Source organism: Brassica oleracea, chromosome C3 (genome assembly GCF_000695525.1).
Source record: "Brassica oleracea var. oleracea cultivar TO1000 chromosome C3, BOL, whole genome shotgun sequence".
NCBI classification, from domain to species: Eukaryota; Viridiplantae; Streptophyta; class Magnoliopsida; order Brassicales; family Brassicaceae; genus Brassica; species Brassica oleracea.
The window spans coordinates 24339658-24360357 of NC_027750.1; the positions used below are offsets into that span (position 1 = coordinate 24339658).

Here is a 20700-nt window from a genome sequence, read left to right on the forward strand (position 1 = left end):
CGGAATTTTCCGAGGGTTCAAATTCCGAGGAAATGAACCCTCGGAATTTGCCGAGGGTTCATTTCCTCGGAATTTCCAAATGAAAATTCCGAGGAACATTTCGTCGGAACTTCCGAGGTAATTTCTGAGTACGTTCTCCCTCGGTAAAGTCCCCTTGACATAACAGTTATAACCAAAGGGAGAGGTAAAAACCTCAAGCTCGTTCTTCAACTTGACAAGCGCATCCCTTTGTTCCGGACGACACAAGTGCGGCCTAGGAGGAGCCGCAAACACGTTCTCTTGATTATTAATGAATAAGAAAATAACCGAAAGAGTAACAGGAATGGTACTCTTCGTTATATTCCAGTAGGCTTTCATTTTTCTGTTTCATGAATAATAAAGAGGAAAATAAAAGAAGAAAGGGAAGTGTTGATAGTAACATGGTTCCATGCCCATCTCTTTATATACACAATCATATGTACTCCACAAATAAAAATCTAATCAACTTGACTAACACTATAACTAGTTTTTCTACCCAATGTTCTTCACGTCGATTGCGGAGAATCAAATATTTGTGTTGAACAGTAAATTTCCACACATTTTTGGTCCCCTTCTTCGATAACATGCAATTTCTAGTCTTATTTAATTGCCCTAGAGTAACGTCCACGGCTATTTTTTCAGGTTTTCCAAAGGCTTAGGTTTGTTTTGGACTATTCCTGATTATACCAATAGTCTTTAGTTCTGATAGTAGTTTTTTTTTCATTATTTGTTTCTTCTGAAATAGTAAAATACTATATGAGATACTAAACTATGTGTAACCTTGTTTAACAAAAACAAACATCAAAGTTTTTTCAGGCGAGTAAATATTCTTCCTCTTTTTATTCCTCTTGAATCCCAAAAAAGAGAACTCCATGCAAAACATGACAAAAATAATCAACTCTTACAAAACAATATAGATTCAAAAATGAAATTAAGATAAAGCCCTGAAACAAAAGATTTTGCCAGACATTGCTGAACAGCTTAAGAAAAAAAAAAAAAAAAAAAAAGAGACCATAATCATATTGACTACCTTCTTCAACTCAAATTCCTCAGGCCGAGAATGTCAGGAAAAATCCAGATTTGGCTTTATCGTGTTCTTGCTTCTTCAATATATGGCAGTAGTTAATCTGTCTCATAACAAAAGATGGATTAGTTTTGGTGTTGATCATCTCACTTTCATTATATATATAATATATAGAAAAGAGATTAGTGATGAGAGGCAAACCTCCATACGGAAAAGACTAGTTGGTAACACGATTCCAGTACCAACTGAAGTTCTAAACGTCTCCAACAACTTTGGAGCAGTTACGTTTCTAAACTCATTCTCTGTTAGCTTTGCCATATTCCCAGCACAAGCAAACACATGTCCGTGGACTCCTCTCTCTCTTAACCATCTCACTGGCAGATCAAACGAGAGATCCGCAAATGCAGTCACAGCAGCATCTCCCCCAATGAAATCTCTTTCATCATCCCCTTTCCTCTTTGGCTCGTTGTGACCAACTCCTCTGGTCTTGAATCCCCACAGCGCAGATGGCCCACCCAAAGAGCATACAGGAGATGAATTGCCACCCAAGAAGAACCTCTCTGGCACAGAGGAAGGGCGGTTCTGGTATCCGCTTCCCCATGGGAATGTGACGCCTCCAGAGACACCAAGGTTCAGAGCAGCGTTGTAAAACCCGAAAGGAAAAGCACACCGAAGATCAATCTCCTGAGAGAACAAACCACAATGGATGCTAAAAAAGTGTCATAGGTCTAAGTTAAGTTAACTACAAGGGGACAAACCTGCTTCAGAAAGCGTAGGCTTCGGCTATCAGGAGCAAGCCCACCAATCTGAGAAGTAGAGCTGAAAGCGTATCCACTCGTTGGCCTCAAGTACGAGTCTCTCTGATCATATTTAAACGTATACTTCAACGCAGAAAGCAGACTATGTCCCAGTTGCCTCCTTATAGATTTCGAGGCAGACCGGGACGGATCAATCAGGTTACGCCATCCAACAGTGTAGACAAGCTCGTGGTACTTGCTTGAGAGAAGGCCGAGAGAGAGTCCAAGAGATCGTTCTTTGTAAGAAGAAAACTTGAGCCAGTCTTGAGTAGAAAGGTAGAGACGGGAACTGAAAGGAGTAGGAAGTCCTTTGAACCTCGGCAAATACATCCCCATGCCAACCTCAGCAGAGTTGTCACATCCATAAATTACAGACCCGTCCCAAATATCTCCATACCCAAAAATGTTCTTGTACTTCAAAGATGCTTCAACGCTTGATGACTTGGCCTACAAGAACATCATTACAGTCATGTACAAGATCGCAAACAAGTATAAAAGAGCAATCACATTAAAAAGACAGCTTCAAGAAGACAACAAGTTCAACTCTTTAGAGGTGAACACCTAATAAAACCCAAGTCAAGTGAAACATAGCAAGTGAATTGTTGCGAAAGGTTCTTATACTTCAAAGATGCTCCAACACTTGATGATTTAGCCTACAAATATCATCATCATCACAGTCATGTCCAACTCTACAAACTTATCAAACAAAGATCTCACACAAGTATAAAAGAGCAGCAATCCACACTAACAAGCAGCTTCAAGAAGACAACAAGTTCATCTCTTTAGAGGTAAACACCCAATAAAACCAACTCAAATGAATCATAGCAAGTACAAAAGCGCAATCCACATTAACAGGCAGCTTCAAGAAGACACAAAGGTCAACTCTTTAGATGTGAATACACAACAAAAACCAACTCAATTGAATCGTTGCGATTAGGGCTAATACCTCAGCTCTAGTGTAAGCCCCGACTTGACCAGTGAGAGGGCTTTTGCTTTCCACAACTTCGATGATCACATTGGTGGTACCAGGAAGCTCCGGAGGGCCGGAATCGAGCGTGACATTAACGGAATCGAAGACATCGAGCGCTCGGAGATTCGAATTGGCAACCCTAGAGGCTTCGAGAAGCTCCTGCAGCGTGCTGGCCTCTCTCACGGCGTCCACTTCCGCCTCGATGATATGGTCCTTGGTCTTCGTGTTTCCTTTGACGATCACGTCGTGAACGCGCACCGGCACGGGTGCGGATCTCATCCGGCGGAAAAGCGATTCCGTCTTGAGAGATTGGGGATTGGAGACGGCGTCATCGTCTTCTTCTTCTCCTTCTCCTTCTTCTTCTTCCTCCTCATCTTCTTCTACTTCATCTTCTGGTTCTCGGGTTGGTGGATTCGGGTCGAGATTTTCCGTCGGGTTCGCCATGGGATGCAGAGAAAGAAAAAGCTGCTGAGGGAGTTCGACGACCAGAATTAAGTCTTACGGAGCCCTCTAAGTGTTTCAGAAGGTTGCTAAACGATGTCGTTAAGGACATAATTAACAAAATAATTATATAGCTTTGGTTAGTTGAACAGAGAAAGGAAAAAAGCTAGACTGATTATGACATTAGTAATACGGCTACGAGCTTGGACTCAAACCCACGAGCCAATCATGTAACTAGCAAGAAAAAGCTCAAGCCAACACAAACGATGAATAGGGCCTATGCCTTGTCCCATTGTGTTCCAATAATATATGAAGGAGCCACAGAGATAACACAGAAAGAAAGAAAAAACGAGAGCCAACATTTAGCATCAAAAATCTAGAAAAATGGAGTTTGAGATGAGAGGGTCTGAGCCATGATCAAGCTCCTCTTGTGCCGCCTGCAAGCTCTTGAAGAGACGATGCCATTGAAGAAGTAAGTGATCATTGGAACTGCAGCCATTGATACACACAACCCATCACACATTAATACTTCACAAAAGTACATCTTGATATGTCAGATATTACATTGCTACCTACCAATGTTACCCCTACAACCCTAGAGAAGAGAAGGAAACAGAAACATTGCATGCTCTAACATGAAACCTAAGGATTAAGAATAATAACAGTATCTCCAATCTCGATGAGCTTTCAGCTCCGACCATTTCTCCTTGCTCCACAATCTAATCCTAAAACTTCTTTCCTGCACAACAATAATGTACAATTCAAGCTCAACTATACATTTTTTAAAAAAAGCTCAACTATATCATGTATTGACAAAGTTTCAATCTTCAAAATCATGCATATAAATGAAAACTTATATCATATTCGCTACCTGAAACACCTCTACGTTTCTCAAGCTCGGATCTCTCAATCTCCATTTGCATATACATCAACATGTTCTTACGTTCCAACATGCCTAGCTAGGACAGTGGAACGAAACATTCCTTTTGATTCCTAAATTTTAGTTGTCCACCGGTGGTACCGTCACCTACACTCATCAGCCTCGACCTCCTTCATCCATAGTGCACTTTTCAGCGACAAATTCATCTATGGAATCAGAGATACTGTTAGCCTCAACCGTTTCCCCATCACCAACCTCTATGCTCGCCGATGCTTTTGAGATTCACAGTCTCTTCGGTAAATTTTTTAGGTTGTAGAGCTGATCGTGTTCGTTTCAGTGCCAAATCAAGTCAACTAGGACTTTGTACTCTTGATGTTGCGTACGGTTCTAGAGCTTCTCACAGAAAGCTCTTGCCAGTCAATATCTCAACCAGGTGTATCAACGTCGTTTTCGACTATCATTTGGGAGAACAATCACCATGGAACAAAAGTAAAGTTTTCATTGGGGTTTCTTCATTTTGTTGAGTATGACTCTCCCCAAGATAGTTTTATCTTTAGTTATTTTGTAATGTTGTTTAGCTTAGTTCTACCGTTGGTTTCGGAATCTTCTACTTCAGTTGTAAACGTTGTTGCTCACTGAGCTTTTTATAATATAAGTTGTGTCCGTGACACAAAAAAAAAATCTATGAATCATTCGTATGCACACCATATATATGTATGGATTATCCGGATCACAAACAGTAATTGCTTAATCTACCATAAATTGAAGGGGCTGTTATGTGCATCGTATACGTTACTCTGGTAACAAATTAACTAGAGTAGGAGAGTTTGGAAGTGAAAAATAAAATAAAATGGTGGGATATAGTTAAGGAAAGAGGGGAGTAGGCTAATAGTTAGGTAAGGTATAAGAGAGATCATCCCAAACGTGTTAGGTCTTGGACTATAGTATTCGTTTCGTGCCGTGTTTTGTCTATAGTATATGTCCTTTTGCTGTCTCATCCAATTAATATGCCACTCCATGCCTAATCACTACTTTTCCTACAAGTACTAAACTTTTGGCCGAAATCTTCCTACGACTTGTAGAAAGGCATGAGTTTCTCTTTGCCAAGTAGCAGGGTTTTGTGAATTGAAGCGTCCGGCTTTTCCTAACTAAGAAAATTAAGAGGACAAAAGTATCTTCACCGTTGAACATGTATATAACTAAATGCACGATTTGCAGCTATGATAGTGATGTGCGTTTGATACTTGTAAATAGATTTAGTTTGCAGTCGTTGTAATGGAGAGAGTTTAATTATGGTTATTATAAAATTTTATCAAGTTCCAAGAGTTGTGTTTACTCCAATCCGAATAAACTAGCTAAGGGAAATGATAAGCTCTTTAATTTATTTATCAATGCTTCCATGTTAAGGGCTTGATCGGTAGAGTATTAGCATAAGCATTATGCTCGTCATTATCCAATCAACATTTATCAGAGAAGCATTTAGAAAAGCATTTACAAGATGCTAATGCTCTCCAAATACTATTTGCTCAATGCTCTCATCTGGAGCTTTTGGTGAGCATTTGCATTTGGAATATATAAAAAAATTTAAAAACTATATATAATTAATTTATTTTTATTTAATATTATAAAAAATTATGTTTATAATAAAAAAACAAAATTTTCTTTTTTTTAAAAAAAAGAGTTGCAATTAAATATTTTTAAATTTTTTAAAAGAACAATATTTCACACTTAAAATATAATATAGTTTAAATAATTACACATATCATTCATTAGTTTTAATAACAAAACATAACATAATATATATTTATACATTACATATTATAAAACAAAAACATCTATATTATTTAGAAATAAGTAAATTATATATCATATATTAATTTTTATGATAATATTATATATGAATCATTTACTGCTCTACTAATAAATAAATAATGATAATTTATATATAATTTATTTGTTTTGAATAAATTTTATATTTTTAAATAAATTTTAAATTTTTTAAGATAATAATAATTCACATTTAAAATTTAATTTATATAATTAAATAAGATTTATTATTTTTAATAACAAATATATTATTATTATATATTATAATTTAATATATATTATTTCAAAATAAATATATTATATATTAATTTTTGTGGTAATTTTAAAATTGTATATGCTTCTGCTCTACCAATCAGTTTATTAAAAACTTTAATGAAAGCATACAGATTATGCAGCATACAGCTTATACAGCATAATGCTACTGCTTTATCATCAGCTGTACCAATCAAGGCCTTAGAATGATGCTTTGGCATATAAGGAATTGGTTAATTTTGTTGTGCCTCTTATTCAATTTTTGTTTGAAAGAATGGTTTACGTCATGTCATCATGTGTGTTAGTACTGATTCCAGACTTAAGAGAAAATTAAGGTCTGCTTGACTCCTCTTAATTTTTGAAGAACTTTAATTTGACGCTCTTTGGGATTGGAATACGGTTCTCTGGCAATTGTTAACATACGTAAACATGGCGTTTGCAACTTTGCATGCATGACTAGCCTTTTTCGTTTAATCTTAGTTAATACAAACGAGTTTTATTCTTGTTTTCAATAGATGAGATGTTGTAAATTAATTCGACTATCTTTTTAGACTTTTAGTATTCTAATAAAAGCTAGCCACTATGTTTTCAGTCATGTTTAGTGATTTAACCAGTGGCGGAGGGAGAGAGGTTGGAAAGGGGGCAGCTACCCCCTATGAAATTAATACTGTTTTTTTTTTTTGTATTTTCATTGATTTTCAAAAATTATATGGTTTTAAGTAAAATTTCTTCGAATGCCCCTATGAATTGAAGTTCAAATCTTAGTTTGCCCTAGTGAAACTTTTGTCTGGCTCCTCCACTGGATTTAATTTAATTTAATTATACTATTATATCTTTTATATGGTTGAGAAAAGATAAACGTGCATGGCGCCTACTGAGATCTTTAACTAACGTAGTTCTCAAAAGCACCGGAAGAAAATGAAAACAATGGTAAAATCCACTTTCCTCCAAAGACCAAACTTGACACTTGTACTACTCGTGGAAGCTCTTAATTAACTCTAATTAATATTCGCTCTTCTTATTTTATTAAAGAGTATTAAAATTATAACCAATGTATATCTTCTTCTTTTTTATCAGTGTATATCATTCACGTGATTAGCAGCAACAAAGTGTGTGTATATATATATTGTACACTGCGTTTACGAGCTACGACCCAAAAAAAAAACACCCAATCGCAAGCCGAGAAATGACGTCATCATCACCGCCTCCAAGAGACTCAATGCTTTTGTACTGGCAGGAGAACCAGTACGACGACCGGAACGTCCAGATTCACGGCCGGACAGTCTTCTCCGTCATGGCTCTATTCTCCGTTGTCCTCTTCATCGCCGTGCTCACTCTCTACATCCACAGGAGCTGCCTCGTTCGCGATCCCACCAACCTCAACCCCCTGTCTCCTCCGTTCACGTCGTACGTTGGTGGAGGTCTTGACCCGGCGGAGATTCGAAGTTTGCCGGTGGTGCTATGCCGGAGAGAATCTGCGGATGAGGAGATGGAGGAGTGTTGCATATGCCTCGGTGGTCTCGAAGAAGGAGAGAAGATGAAGGTGCTTCCTCTCTGTCGCCACTGTTACCACTGCGAATGCGTGGATCGGTGGCTTATGACCGAGTCGAGTTGTCCCCTCTGCCGAGTCTCGATACGAGTCGACTCGTTGGCGTCGTTGTAGAGACAGTGAGACCGAAAGTGATGGTGAGTAAAGATATTTGTTATACAGACAGGAATGGGTGGGAATTAAATGGTTACAGATTATTTGAAAAAAAAAAAAATTATGTGAATGTCTTAGTCAATGATTATGATGTTTTTTTCACTTCCCTCTGCAGATATTTATTATTTTTATAACAAAAAATAAGATATTTATTATTTTATAGTGAAGATCTTGCTGTACTTTTATGACAATAGTACAGTGTAGATATTCTTAAACTGAATGATGCAGTTGACAAAATAAAAGTCACTTTTGTTGATAGAATAGTAATAACTAATAACTAATAACCAAGAGGCTTGGGAAACTTGGGCCTTTAAAATATGGGATTTAATGGGCCTTACGTTGGCATCGATTGGGCCCAATAAACAAAATAGAAAACGAGTCTACTCTGTAGGGTTTTGCTGTCGTATAAAGAAGCAATAAGAGCGAAATGAACAAAATCTTTTCGACTTCTCGGCCGCATCTTTGCTGAGAGCTGCATATAGCAGGAGAAGTGAAGGGTTTGTCTTCTGTGGATTCAGCATGAGGGCTAAGGTGAGTAATGGATATTAGTTATTTTAATAGATTCTCTACATTGGTAATAATCGGAAAGTTGAAGATGTTTGTTTGGATTGTATCAGTGGAAGAAGAAGCGTATGAGGAGATTAAAGAGGAAGAGACGAAAGATGAGACAGCGATCTAAGTAGTGTTTTCGAACAAACCATCTTCTGTGTTTCTTCGTTTTAACTTTAACCAAACTCTGTTTTGAGTTTCGGTTTGAATGTTTCGTTTGGACCAAATTAATAGAACGTTATGTTTTTCTAGTAACAGTTATGTTTTTCTAATAACAGTTATGTTTATTCACATGTTTTTCTGATTATAGTATGGTGACGTTAAACTATATTCTTAATGCTAATTGGGATGCTCTCAAGTTAGGTTCGGCTGAGGGACCTTTAAGATGAATCGGTGATTACTTTTTTCAGATGTTGCAAATGTTACTATTATCTTCCATCTTTTAATTGATTACTTGTTTGACCGCACTATGTGTAGAGTAAATCAAAGTTAAGCTTGTATTGATGTAATGGCGATGCATCTAGACTTGCTTAAATATCGTAGATGTGACTTAAGCTTATGTGTTGTTCTGATTCCGTAAATTCCTATCCTAATCATGTTGTAAATGGTTTCAATAATAAATATGGTAAAAAAGACCACACATATAATCTTTATTTAGATGATAGCAAGTAGAAGGCATATACAATATAGGTCGATAACCTTCTAAACGCATACACAAACCAGAAACAACTTCTTAAAATACTAGCACCAAAGTCTAGCATTTTCAGCACATTTTCATAACAACAATTTTACACACAGACTTCAACCAACACTTAGATGTGATACTTTCTTAGATATGGTGGTTCTTTAGGCAGTTTCAGCTGCAGGCTTAACAGAGCCCTTGTTGCAGAAAGTAGCACATGCATTAGCACACTGTTCAAACGCTTCATTCACAATTTCACCTGCACCTAGTCACCGGAATTAAATTGAAATGCATTATTATTATTATTATTATTATTATTATTATTATACTTGTCTATTGTTCAAACAAAAAATAATAATAGCTAATGAGCTTAGGCGGAATGCTTTACCCGAGTTATGGAGACTGGTCATGGCACCACACACCGAGGATGTACACCCCAACTTGCAGTATTCGTTAGCATGATCACCTTAAAATGAAAAAAGATCAAAAGTTACATGCGAAGTTGCTTCAAAATAAAATCTTTGATCCATCTTGGTACTGCAAAATAATATACCATATAAAAATGAGTTCACTTTTACCAGAGTTTTCGAGAATGTCGTTAGGATATCCTGAAGGGCAGACATTTCCAGAAATTTCTAAGCATCCACTAGCACGTAGACAACTTGACCTGGAGAATACAATTAGGCATGCTGTATAGGCATTTCTACTCTGTTGGGATGGGCAGCAGACTCTTGCTTCTACTTTAATTTGCACCATGACCACCAGACTCATTATGAGCAAACTTAAAATCACACTTTTGCCTTCCATTTTTTTACAATACATTTACAGTTATGAGCTTGTATTTTGATGAAATAGTCATACTACTAGACTAACTTAAATAGTACTTCTTCTACACAATCTTCAATTACTTAATGCTCCCATGGTTATCACATGATTGGTGGATACTTGGAAAAAACCTGAAAAAAATAAATTCGTACCAGTTACACAATGTGTAGGTGACTCCGTGTTAGTATTCATTATTGACATTATTACCTAAAGTCAAAAATACTATAAAAACATGCAATAAAGTGAGTTCTTGATCCATCTTGTGACAAATATAACTTGCTTGAGTTTACGAGAATATTCATACGGAAATCTCCCAAGGCAGCTATTCCCTGAAACATTTGTGCATCCACTGATAATACACGGAACTTTGGGGTTCCTGGAAGACGACATTTATTAAATATATCTGTATGAGTCTGTCGGACAGCAGATATTTGCTTCTACTTTGAATTTGTGTCACAGTGCCATACTCAGTATAAGCACACTTCCGACCACAGGTTTGGCTTCCATCTTTAACTTGATGTTACTTTGTTTCATCACAATATGTACTTAGAAAACAATCTTATATTGATGATTTGCGACCTGACTAATTCTAGCCTCTGAAATTGATGAAGGGCGTACAAAGAAGAAGAGGATGCTAAAAAGAAAAGCCATCAAGTAAACATAGCCATAACTTGCGTCACTGTTCACTGAAAGTTCATTTTCAATTGTTTGTCCCTAAAGTTTCGAGACTCTTGCATTTGTATTATCTCTATCTTTGTCACTGATATATTTATTAGTTCTCGTCATTTTCTTCAAATTCTTAAACGATAGGAATTTATAAGTGGAAATAATAAGCTGAAAGAAAGAACAACCGACATGCGAGAAGGTCAAGGTAAAATGATAAAGACTATTGGAGTCACCTCTCTCCCCTCCAAAGAAATGTAGTAAAATGTTTTATAACCAAAAATGACTCATCTACGACTCCCCCCCAAAAGAATAATACAAACAAAAGTACGAGATTATTATCCACACATACCTATAAAATCAGACAAAGAAGGGAACATTCTGACGAATACCACCGTGGTATAAGATTGCGCAACTGATTACTTGAACGTCTAGCTTTTGTTTCTGATAAGTCTTAGTAGCCGCCCATCGGTGGCATTCCATACGGTGGCATCGGAGACATTCCTGGCATTCCGCCCATCGGTGGTGGTGGACCGTAACCGCCTCCCATCCCTGGACCTCCTCCCATTCCCGGCATCGGTGGTGCAGGTAGAGCCAGTGGCAATAGTTGAGCGTACATGTTCTGTTTTCATAACAAAATCAAGACGTAAGCGTCTCATTTTCATTTCTAAATTCTTTTAGCATTGTGGGATGTGATGTATGAGTGTAGCTGTGAAAAGTATTACCTGTTGAGACATGACATCCTTCTCTTCCTGCTCTTTAGCCTTCACTTCTTTCTGAGCCTCTAGCTTGTCCTTGATCAGTTCATCCACTTTGCCAGAGTATTCTCGGATAAACTGCCATACAAAAAAAAAGATTGTATCATAAATAGAGTCTACCTAGTTCGTATATCTGGTTTGAGTGATGTGGAGGATAAATCACCTGGAGGAGATACGGGAAGGCAAAGTCAATCATGTTGTTGGTCCATGCAAGTTCTAGAGCAACATCTGGTCGGATTAAGTCATAACACACAAAGAGACACGTAGCAAAGCATTCCTTTTTCCCCTGTCACCCAATCAAAAAAAGCAGATTTTCTTAGTTTCATCTCCTGTTTTACAGCATACCCGTTTGATGTAACTGTGCTTGAACCCACATACCTGTTCGATGAAGTAAACCAGAAGTTGTTCTGCAAGGTCATGGTCGCCGGATTGTGAAGCAGTTTCCATACAGTCCTTGTACATATTATCTTTCTTCGACAAAGCAATTGATTGCTTCCATCTACCAGCTTTCTTGTAGATATACGCAGCCACACGTCTCATTTCCACAAGCTCGTGTTTCTCAATCTGTTCGCACCAAGATTAATTAGAATAATATAAAGGAAGATGTAAAACGTATACTCGATATAGTTAGATTCGAATTCTTACCTTCTGAGCGAGGCCTATCTGGTCAAAGCTATCATGCAAATCAGTAGACTCGCGCAACCTGTCATAGTCTTCTTCTTCTACGTATATCTCATTCAGAGCTTCATTTACAGCAGAAACATTGTTGCTCTGAACTGCAACCATGTACGGCTTAATAAGGCGCAACTGACCAGCCTGAGAATCAGGAAGAAAAAATATCATCAGAAAATCAATCATTATTAAGACACGGAAAAAAAAAATTCAAGGGTCAGCCTCGAACCTTGCGCATAATATCAACGACACGTGTGTGGTCTAACCGCAGAGCAAGCACATTGAGAAGATCGTTGATTATATCAGGGTGTTCTTGCAAGTAGAAGTGAACGGCCTTGTAGTACAGCTCCACATTCGCAACCTTGGCGACAATGTCTTTGAATTGCATGTGCTCCCATGCTTCAGGAGAATGGTTCATCACAGTGGTTGCAGCGTTATCAAACTCATCATACTGAATGTACAGATAGGTAAGTTCTTGCCAATGCTGTTGCTCATCACAGGCCCGTATAAGCTTGGGAATATTGAGGCGAGTCGAGAACAACTTGATGTGTTCCATAAGCTTCTCGTAGCGATATCTGGCGTACAGTACACCCAACTCGGTGAAGATCCCCATGTGAGCCCGTTCCAGACCAAGTCCACTCTCCATCAGTGAGATTAATTCACTGAAGCATCCTCTGTTCTGGTAGTACTCGCTGACTTCTTCCAGGTCGTCCACCTGTTAGAGGACAAAAAGATTAGCCCGTGGGATAATAAATATCATGCAAAATTGACGCAAAATTCAACAAGATCAGGTGTTTATTCTCACCTGTATGATAACGTTAAGTCCACATATTTGAGCCAGGCGGAATTCTTCAGCATCAACACAAGCGAAGCAAACTTCCTTCCATGTCTTTGCACTGTTTGCTTTCCTTGCAGCATCAACGGCACTTTGGAACTGCTGCAACTTCACAAGTGTGACGGCTAACTTGGCCCAGTTCGATGTGAACGCATAAATTATTTTTGCAGCCTCGTACAGTGCTTCGTCATACAGGCGATCGCCCACATTTGGTAGGTTAGCAACGTTTGGCATCAGAATAAATTCTTCAATCTCACCCAATCTTTCAATCTTTGCATAAGCATAGATGAGCTCACTATCAACCTTGGGTTCCTTCACCTTCTGTCTAACCATAAGAAGGTATCTGACCAAGTCATCATAAACATTAGTATCTTCACAGGCGCGGATAACCTCCAGGAAATGAGAGGCATCATCAGCTCGGATAAAGGACTCAATTGCATCACTGACTAGTCCATCCCTGAGTTGAGCCTTGGCGACTTGGGTCCAAACAGAATCTTCTTCGACCCGGAATGCAAACTCAACGGCACGCTCAATGCTTCCGACGTGATCCAACAATACGTTGACAGCCTGGACATTTAGGTTAAACTTCTTGAAAATGGCAAATGCTTCCTCATACAATTGGGCATCAACCGCCACTTCTCCAACAGCCGGACCATCAAAATTATCTAGCCTGTTGATGTAATCCATAACTCTAGACGGATCGGCCTTGATAGCTGTCAATATTAACAGATTTTGCAGATTGAAGTTTCCACTGAAGGCAGAATTTTGAAGCACAATCTTTTCCAGAAGCTCGATAAGCTCATGCGGCAGATCAGCAGTCATGAATGCTTTAACAGCTGCAGAAACTTGCTCCGGGCTCTTGCTTTCGGGTAAAGCAGTAGACACAACTTGGTCAATAAGTTGTCTTCTATATTCGTTTTCTTCCACAAGAACCTTATCCCAAAGGTCACCATCCATCCTCTCCACTACATACCTGCAGTTGGAAAACCATGCATAAGCAGACTACAGTTGAACCACTGTGGAATAAGTAAGAAGTTTGGTTAGCATTATTCAAATACCTGGCTTGTAACTTGAACAAAGAGTTCTTGTTGGTGACATTGATGAGTTCCTCATCACATTGTCCCCTTCTGTATGCCACAACAGCCAGGGTGGGATCACGTTTCTCACAGTACTTACCCACAACCTTAGAGTCGTAGTAAGGGTTGGTGGTCAGGAAATGTTCAGGGTTGTTGTTACTGTCTATGATAATTTTACCCAAAGCATTATGGACATGCACATCTTGGCTTCCCTCACTAACTAGATGCTCCAAGAACTGAGTGAGGAGACGGAGTCGATTTCTGAATAGAGTAGACAAATACATATTAGAGCTTTTCAAAAAATAAGAGGAATATGGAAGGAAACCAAGATGACCGAAGAGATTCACACCTCTTCTCACATTCGTCAACAAGGGGTTCAACAGGAAGCAATGAACGAACAGAGAGAATGAGGCCTTTTATAAAATCTTCAGGGCATTCGTCATCAAGCAACTGTCCCACAACTAGGGGAGCATTCCCAGGATTCACCTGCAAAAGGAATCAAATTGTAATTATTTAAGCATAAAATGCCAAACTTTCACACATTAACTGTAGTCTCCAGAAACTACATACCTTTTGAACGTAACCTTCAATGTAACGAAGCATGTTGTTTGTGTACAAGTAATGAGTAAGATCAGGGACAAAGCCGAAACGGTCGCAGACATTTATCAGAGGTCTGGCATCCGGAAGCTTGGCTTCCATCAAAAAGTTCTTCGTCTTTTCAGCATCATAAAAGTTAGACTCTCTAGTAACACGCTCAACCTCCTTTATTTGACCAGTCTTGGCAGCTGCTTCAATGTACTTGAAGTGAATCTCAGGATCCTCACTATAGCAGAGGGAAAACATTAAATATCATCAGAATACAAACACAAAGATTGTGATAATTTACAGGACTGACAGTAGTTTCTTTATAAATCACCTCATACTCAAATATGAACCAAGGAAAAAGTATAGCCCTTCGTACGACTTGAACTGCTCAAAGAGTTTAATGCATGAATCAACACCAAGTTGCTCGCAGTACTCCTTGCAAGCCTGAAATTATATGGACACGTCAGTGTCACATTAAAAAATACAATCCATATCACACTACAACACTACACTTACCTGAACGATTATCTGAAGGTTGCCTCTCAGGTTGACCAGCAGAAGATCCTTCATGCACTCCATAGCCCATTCGCTGGAAAGGGTACCGAAAAACTCAACAAGAGCCTGCACGGAGCAGAAAAATATTCAACAACTCGACCACCCAGGAGTTCAGTAACAAAAAATTTAGTTCAGAGGTATTACCTGTGGCTCAATAGCATGAGTGTTCACAATTACACGTTTTATATCAGGTAACTCTGAGTAGTGCTGCACAAAGCAAACGGACAAAAGTTAAGAGAATAATAATAATAATAATAATAATAATAATAATAATAATACATCTCTAAGCCAACTAAAAAAAGTAAACATTAAGCAACAACCTTTAAAGATTGGATATAAAGTCCAGCCTTTTCACAAAGCTGAGCAACACGAGGACGGTCATAGTGGCTGAACATCCCATTTGCTAAAATTGCATCAGCCACATTAGGAAAGGTTACCAAATTGATCTCCAGCACCTAAGTTGACAGTGGAGTAAAAGGTCTGAGAAAGGTAATGAGTAAGGAAAGCACAGACAGATACAAGGTGGCAACTCTTGTCAACCTTAGTTTGCAGAAAAGCATGCTCAGGTAAATTTGGCTTCAGAACATCGAGAAGGAAAGCAGTCGCTTCACGTATCAGATTTCTCTGTATAGCACAAGTAAATTAGCACATGATAACTCTCTTGTGATGAGCTATGAATATTGTTGTATGCACTACTTTATATTTATTTACTGACCTGAAGGAAAAGATCAGTGATGGTGTTGTAGTCAACTGGACAACCTCCTTCCATTTGGGACATCATTAAAGCAAAATTTACTGCTCCCTGTATAGTAAACAATATCAGGTTAAAATTAGCCAATAGAAGTTTATCGATTCATGACTACTCTTGTGTTTACGCAGCAAGCAATCCAGCAAACCAGTCTTTCCCAAGTTTAATATTTTTCAAGTATCAAAAATGCACCACACTAACCTGAGGATCCGTACGGAGTATGGTTTGCAGAAGAAACATGTAATCAGGTGTGTACCCAACCTAGAGTCACAATATAAACAATGGTACATTTTAGCACAATTAACTCTCGGGTAACCATAACAGGGGAGGGAAATCTTTTAAAATTATTACTTACCTGCTTTGAGTAAATTAATATTTTGTCAAACTCCCTTCGCTCTGCAAAAGCTGCAACAACTTTTGGAGTAGCTCGAGCTTTGATATATATTTTCAGAGCAAGGTCATTATCCACAGTCTGGCACAGAAAAGATTATCATTACAACATGCTAAAGGAGACATTAAAGAACAACGGTCAATCTTATGATTACCTTGACAAGGTCTCCAAGTTCTTCACTGCATTCTAACTTATCCTCTGCCAACCAGTTTTCCAAGAGGTTCTTCTTGTTTTGATTCACAACAAGACGAGATAGTTCCAAAGACTCATATGAATTGAGCTTCCCTCTAGTCAAAAGGGTCCCAAAATACTGTAACAATGGAGGAGTTTGCCCTGCTTGTACAGGAACACTCTGCAAAATTGAATTGTGCGATGTTGTAGTTTTATATTGGTGTTACTTAAATCTCATAGTAGATAGCATGTTCGCAGAGGATTACTAGCTTGAAAATGGAGTAAATACCTGGAATTTAGCCACCGTATCAGGTGTCCGTAGAATCCCCTGAGGAGATTCAGCAGCAAGCTCAGCAGCCTCCTTATACTTTGTTTGAGCAAATAACTCCTGGAACCGTTGGACAACCTGCAACATCCAAATTGAATATGAGAATTTTCACATCGACAAATGACTCTTTTTCGTCCACGTGGTTTTTGTTAACTACAACTACTTCAGTAAGAGAAGAGAACAGATCCACACATCTGAACCAAGGTAAACATCACATACCAGGTTTTCTGCACCAGGGAGGTTTCCTCTTTTCGCAAGATTGACAGCAAGTTCTAAATTGTTCAACTGTTAAACAAAAGCATAGAGTTCTTAGCATGTCATGATCAAATAGATAGATCGTATCGAGAAAAACTGGACAAAGGTTAAACATACTTGACCGCTAATAAAAGGTATTATCGTAGCCTCGTTAACTGTAGCCAAAAGAACTTGTCCTCGCCTATTAATGGCATAGAAACCCCCAACTGAGGAAGCTTCAGAAGTTAAGAAAATAGGGTCTGGACTTATACGATTTCTGTAGATTGCAGAAGCCGTTTCTAAATCGTATACAAATAACAGGCCAAGCTTGGTGATGACATATATCAAGTTAAACTTGTGAGAGACCTGTCGGAAAAAAAAAGGAGAAAATGGTGTCATGAAATTTGCACCAGGAACTTACTGACGTTAATTGAACTTCTAATGCAACTACAAACCTGCATGGCTACAGGAAAATCATCCGCAAAATCAGGGGGGAAAAAGAGATCTGCCTGCTTCTTTGTAAACGATGGTTTTCCTGAAGAAAAAAAAGCCCACCTTTAGACATCAGATTGTTACCAACTAAAATCTAACCAAATACCATAAATAAATAACCATGAAAATATAGAGCAGTTGCGGAAGCTAACCTGGTTGGGCACCAAGCTCAATGACATGCAATTTTGATGTTATCTGTCCAGCATTAAAGCTCTTGCTTGCAAAGGATATGAGTATTGAAGGATTCTCATTCCCAGGGACCTATCGTTAATAATGTTGCTTGTCATACTAGAGTTCAAGATCAAACCACGGAATGAACTCACAAAAGAACCACATAGTTTACCTTAAACTGGGCATATGAAGCAGCATGTGCTTCAAGAGCCTGGCTCCGCTGTTGATCCACAGAGAAAAGCTGCATATTCCCTTTTACCAATTGTGGCCTCTACAGAAGATAATAATGAAAAGACTCAGTCAAGAATAAATACAATGATTGCCATTATGATGTCTCCATTCAGCCTAATATGTGGCTGAAATAAACCTACCTCAGGAGAGCCAGGAGCAATTCCAATCAACACCAACCACTTCTCATTAGGAGAGCACTTATAGTTAATAATTTGATTGTTTGCCAAATTGGCCGTTCTATCAAACATCTTAACTGGCTCGGAATCACCTGAAAATATATCGGAGCAAAATGAGAAACAAGAGATAGAAAATATGAAGAAGATGACAGTAAGTTAAAGATATAAAACCTTCAATCGACCAATGATACACAGAAGTTTGTGTGACCAGCCCCAACATCTTTGGTGTAATCCATTTCCAAAAAGCAACCTACAAAAAATGGGTGGTTAGTATCCAAAATAAAATTTAGACCAGTAAAATCAGAGTCTGATAAAGTGTACAAAGAGTTTGTTTCAATGCTCACCTGCTCAGGCATCTGATGTGATTTCAACTTTGCTTTTGCTTCGATATTAAATATCTGCAGATGATCCTGAGTAGTTCCTGGAACTTGAGCTATATACAAATTAAAGAAAAAAAAAGTGAGCAACAAAGGAAGAAATAAGTAATAGCTAAGGAAACATCCATCATTCGATTGAAAACCTAACTGAACTACAATAGGCTTGAGAGCTGAGACAAAACACTACCACATGTCGAATACATAGAACTCTACATTGATGTCTGCGTTAGACATATACAAGTCCAAAAAACATGAGTGTAGTTACTTTTCCATATTGTAATATAGGTTTTCTATCAAATGATGTGCCACAAAGGGAACATACTCATTCAAACTTATGAAACACGTTGGTTTATGACTTTACTCAATATCAAGATATAAAGAAAAACTTGAGAGCAAGAAAAAATTAAAAGCATCCAATCCGTAATAGATAGAAAAATGGGAGTTACTAACCATAGTTTAGGAAAAACTTCAAAAGGGAACTTTTCTAGGTGCACGATCTAGTAATAGAACGAAAACGGACGAATACCTTTCAAGGCAAGGATCCTAGAGTTCGGGTTCATGAGAGCAGAGTCTGCAGTGATAGGTCTCCTTAGAGGCTGCATCGGCATATTCATATCAATAATAACAACGCTGTTCTGCGGTGCAGTCTCTCGTACACATATGTACTTCTCAGACTCCATAGTGACATTTGTAAACGTGATGAACTGTTGATTGATCCCAACGCTCGGTAGCTGTAATATATTCAAAACAAAGCGTTAACTCACATAGTTCGTAAACTTAGTTACGAGATCTGATTGAATCAGCACAGCAACACAGATCTGAGCGTATGATCTGATCAGATACATGCACTAAACAAACTATCGATCGAGCAGAAATTCAAAACAGTAAGGGAATGGAATCAATCGTATAATAGTCTTGAGCATAACCAAATCGCCAGAGATCGGAGACTACAGCCAAATCTAGCTCGATTCCAAGAGATGTATATATGTTTCTAAAAATGGAGACGAGATGGAGGAGGGAGAGAGCTTACCGTTAGGACCTCCTTCATCGTGATTGGGGCGTTTGCTGCCGCCATGTTTGACCTCAGATCGCAGCGAGAGAATCTCCCTGGGACAGATTCAGATCCAAGGCCGGGACGGGATCGTCAACGGCGACGAGAGATGTGAGAGAAGCTGAAGAAGATTTGAGATCGCTGCCAGATCTGAGGCGAGTGAAAGGTGATGAAGAACAGCGATCCGATCGGAGTCACTCGTAGAATATAATGAGAGCGAACAAAAGGAGACGACGTGCAAATTAACGGGTCGGGTCGGGTCGAATTTGATCCGAGCTGATAAATGGGCCGGGGTTTGTCACAAAACAGACAGTGATAAGAGCGTTGATAAATAATATTGACATGTACCCTATGCTAGGTGGACTTCTCGTCTAATTAAAAATTGATGAGTGATAATAACCTTAATATAATTGGTAAGGATACTGGTTAATGTCACTGATGTTTCTACTAGAAGAAGTGAGTCTTTATCAGATTTATTTATTTATTTATCATCATCTTTTTATACATGTCTTCACGTTTACTCGTGGATTCCACTAGGGCTTCATGAGCTTGAGGTGGAAACCTTAGTGAAATCTGACAAAGACAGGATATGGCCTTTCATTAATTAGCGGCTTAGCTGTTTAGAAATTAGAATGGAACCCATCTGAAAGCACAATACAAGAAAGCATTTAGATCTCTTCTCTCTCTCTCAAGTGATAGTAGACTTAGTAGTGGAATAATACCCAAGAGTAGAGCTATGTGCTTACATGTAATTGGATAGGAGAGCAATGTAATTTGTTGGAAAGTAGTAACTAAAGTCAGTGAACATAAATGGGAACATGTAATATGCAGAAAAATTCAGAAGTATTGTATCAATCATCTTCACCCCAAAAGGTTGCTATAATTGAACCTTTGTACCATTGTGCCAGTGGAACCAAGCACAAGTTTCTGTAACGCCATCCTTGACCAAGAAATCTCAGCAACACAAGAGCAAAGAGCCTAACAAAGAGCCAATCACTGATTTGCCTTAGGCAAAGGCATGTGTCTATAATCTGTAGACGCAACAATCATCAAACCGGGTCGGAAGTAACCGGAACACATCCACACAAAAAATAGGGTTTTACCTCTTTTTTAGGAACTCAAACATTATAAATAGATAGCGTGAATTGAACTTAGGCGGCGGTAGCTAGAGCCCTCGACGTTGGTAAAAGAAAAAGAATTTTATAGCGAAACAAAATTT

The 20700-nt window shown here is 38.5% G+C and overlaps 4 protein-coding genes across 5 annotated transcripts; 1 reads left to right on the plus strand and 3 right to left on the minus strand.

Annotated features, from left to right (window-relative positions):
* Positions 1–816: 816 nt before the first annotated feature.
* Positions 817–3296, minus strand: LOC106327979 (sorting and assembly machinery component 50 homolog B-like). Its single transcript, XM_013766314.1, has 4 exons — positions 2786–3296; positions 1801–2286; positions 1244–1726; positions 817–1145 (listed from the first exon to the last, which is right to left on the minus strand). The coding sequence occupies exons 1-4, from the start codon at positions 3251–3253 to the stop codon at positions 1068–1070; spliced, it is 1515 nt and encodes a 504-aa protein (XP_013621768.1). The 5' UTR covers positions 3254–3296; the 3' UTR covers positions 817–1067.
* A 3957-nt stretch (positions 3297–7253) lies between these two features.
* Positions 7254–8788, plus strand: LOC106329381 (RING-H2 finger protein ATL66-like). The gene is made up of 2 exons (XM_013768025.1): positions 7254–8442; positions 8529–8788. Exon 1 carries the CDS (start codon positions 7396–7398, stop codon positions 7870–7872), a length of 477 nt encoding a protein of 158 aa, XP_013623479.1. The 5' UTR covers positions 7254–7395; the 3' UTR covers positions 7873–8442; positions 8529–8788.
* A 311-nt stretch (positions 8789–9099) lies between these two features.
* On the minus strand, positions 9100–9974 carry LOC106333021 (probable thionin-2.4). Of its 2 annotated transcripts, none has more exons than XM_013771506.1 (3): positions 9721–9974; positions 9531–9608; positions 9100–9401 (listed from the first exon to the last, which is right to left on the minus strand). In XM_013771506.1, exons 1-3 carry the CDS (start codon positions 9962–9964, stop codon positions 9307–9309), a joined length of 417 nt encoding a protein of 138 aa, XP_013626960.1. In that variant the 5' UTR covers positions 9965–9974; the 3' UTR covers positions 9100–9306. The 2 variants fall into 2 exon arrangements, with proteins under 2 accessions (XP_013626960.1, XP_013626959.1); XM_013771505.1 differs by having other exon boundaries at positions 9100–9407.
* An 806-nt stretch (positions 9975–10780) lies between these two features.
* On the minus strand, positions 10781–19701 carry LOC106334522 (clathrin heavy chain 1-like). Its single transcript, XM_013772813.1, has 30 exons — positions 19461–19701; positions 18957–19161; positions 18398–18486; positions 18225–18303; positions 18018–18145; positions 17819–17917; positions 17628–17736; positions 17439–17518; positions 17122–17349; positions 16969–17034; positions 16711–16827; positions 16405–16602; positions 16215–16331; positions 16061–16120; positions 15827–15913; positions 15652–15735; positions 15432–15566; positions 15256–15318; positions 15073–15177; positions 14888–15000; positions 14542–14794; positions 14321–14457; positions 13954–14232; positions 12866–13868; positions 12290–12775; positions 12034–12204; positions 11767–11952; positions 11552–11674; positions 11356–11466; positions 10781–11252 (listed from the first exon to the last, which is right to left on the minus strand). The coding sequence occupies exons 1-30, from the start codon at positions 19503–19505 to the stop codon at positions 11085–11087; spliced, it is 5124 nt and encodes a 1707-aa protein (XP_013628267.1). The 5' UTR covers positions 19506–19701; the 3' UTR covers positions 10781–11084.
* Positions 19702–20700: the final 999 nt, after the last annotated feature.

Coding starts and splice junctions, on each gene's coding strand:
- LOC106327979 (XM_013766314.1), bottom strand. CDS start 3,253: ATGGCGAACCCGACGGAAAATCTCGACCCGAATCCACCAACCCGAGAA. Junction 1,727..1,800: donor GCCTACGCTTTCTGAAGCAG/GTTTGTCCCCTT, acceptor TTGTTCTCTCAG/GAGATTGATCTTCGGTGTGC. Junction 1,146..1,243: donor CTAGTCTTTTCCGTATGGAG/GTTTGCCTCTCA, acceptor GTTATGAGACAG/ATTAACTACTGCCATATATT.
- LOC106329381 (XM_013768025.1), top strand. CDS start 7,396: ATGACGTCATCATCACCGCCTCCAAGAGACTCAATGCTTTTGTACTGG.
- LOC106333021 (XM_013771505.1), bottom strand. CDS start 9,964: ATGTATTGTAAAAAAATGGAAGGCAAAAGTGTGATTTTAAGTTTGCTC. Junction 9,609..9,720: donor CGACATTCTCGAAAACTCTG/GTAAAAGTGAAC, acceptor TTTCATTTTAAG/GTGATCATGCTAACGAATAC. Junction 9,408..9,530: donor GACCAGTCTCCATAACTCGG/GTAAAGCATTCC, acceptor TCCGGTGACTAG/GTGCAGGTGAAATTGTGAAT.
- LOC106334522 (XM_013772813.1), bottom strand. CDS start 19,505: ATGGCGGCAGCAAACGCCCCAATCACGATGAAGGAGGTCCTAACG. Junction 17,035..17,121: donor TACCTTTTATTAGCGGTCAA/GTATGTTTAACC, acceptor TTTGTTTAACAG/TTGAACAATTTAGAACTTGC. Junction 11,467..11,551: donor CCTTCCCGTATCTCCTCCAG/GTGATTTATCCT, acceptor TTTGTATGGCAG/TTTATCCGAGAATACTCTGG.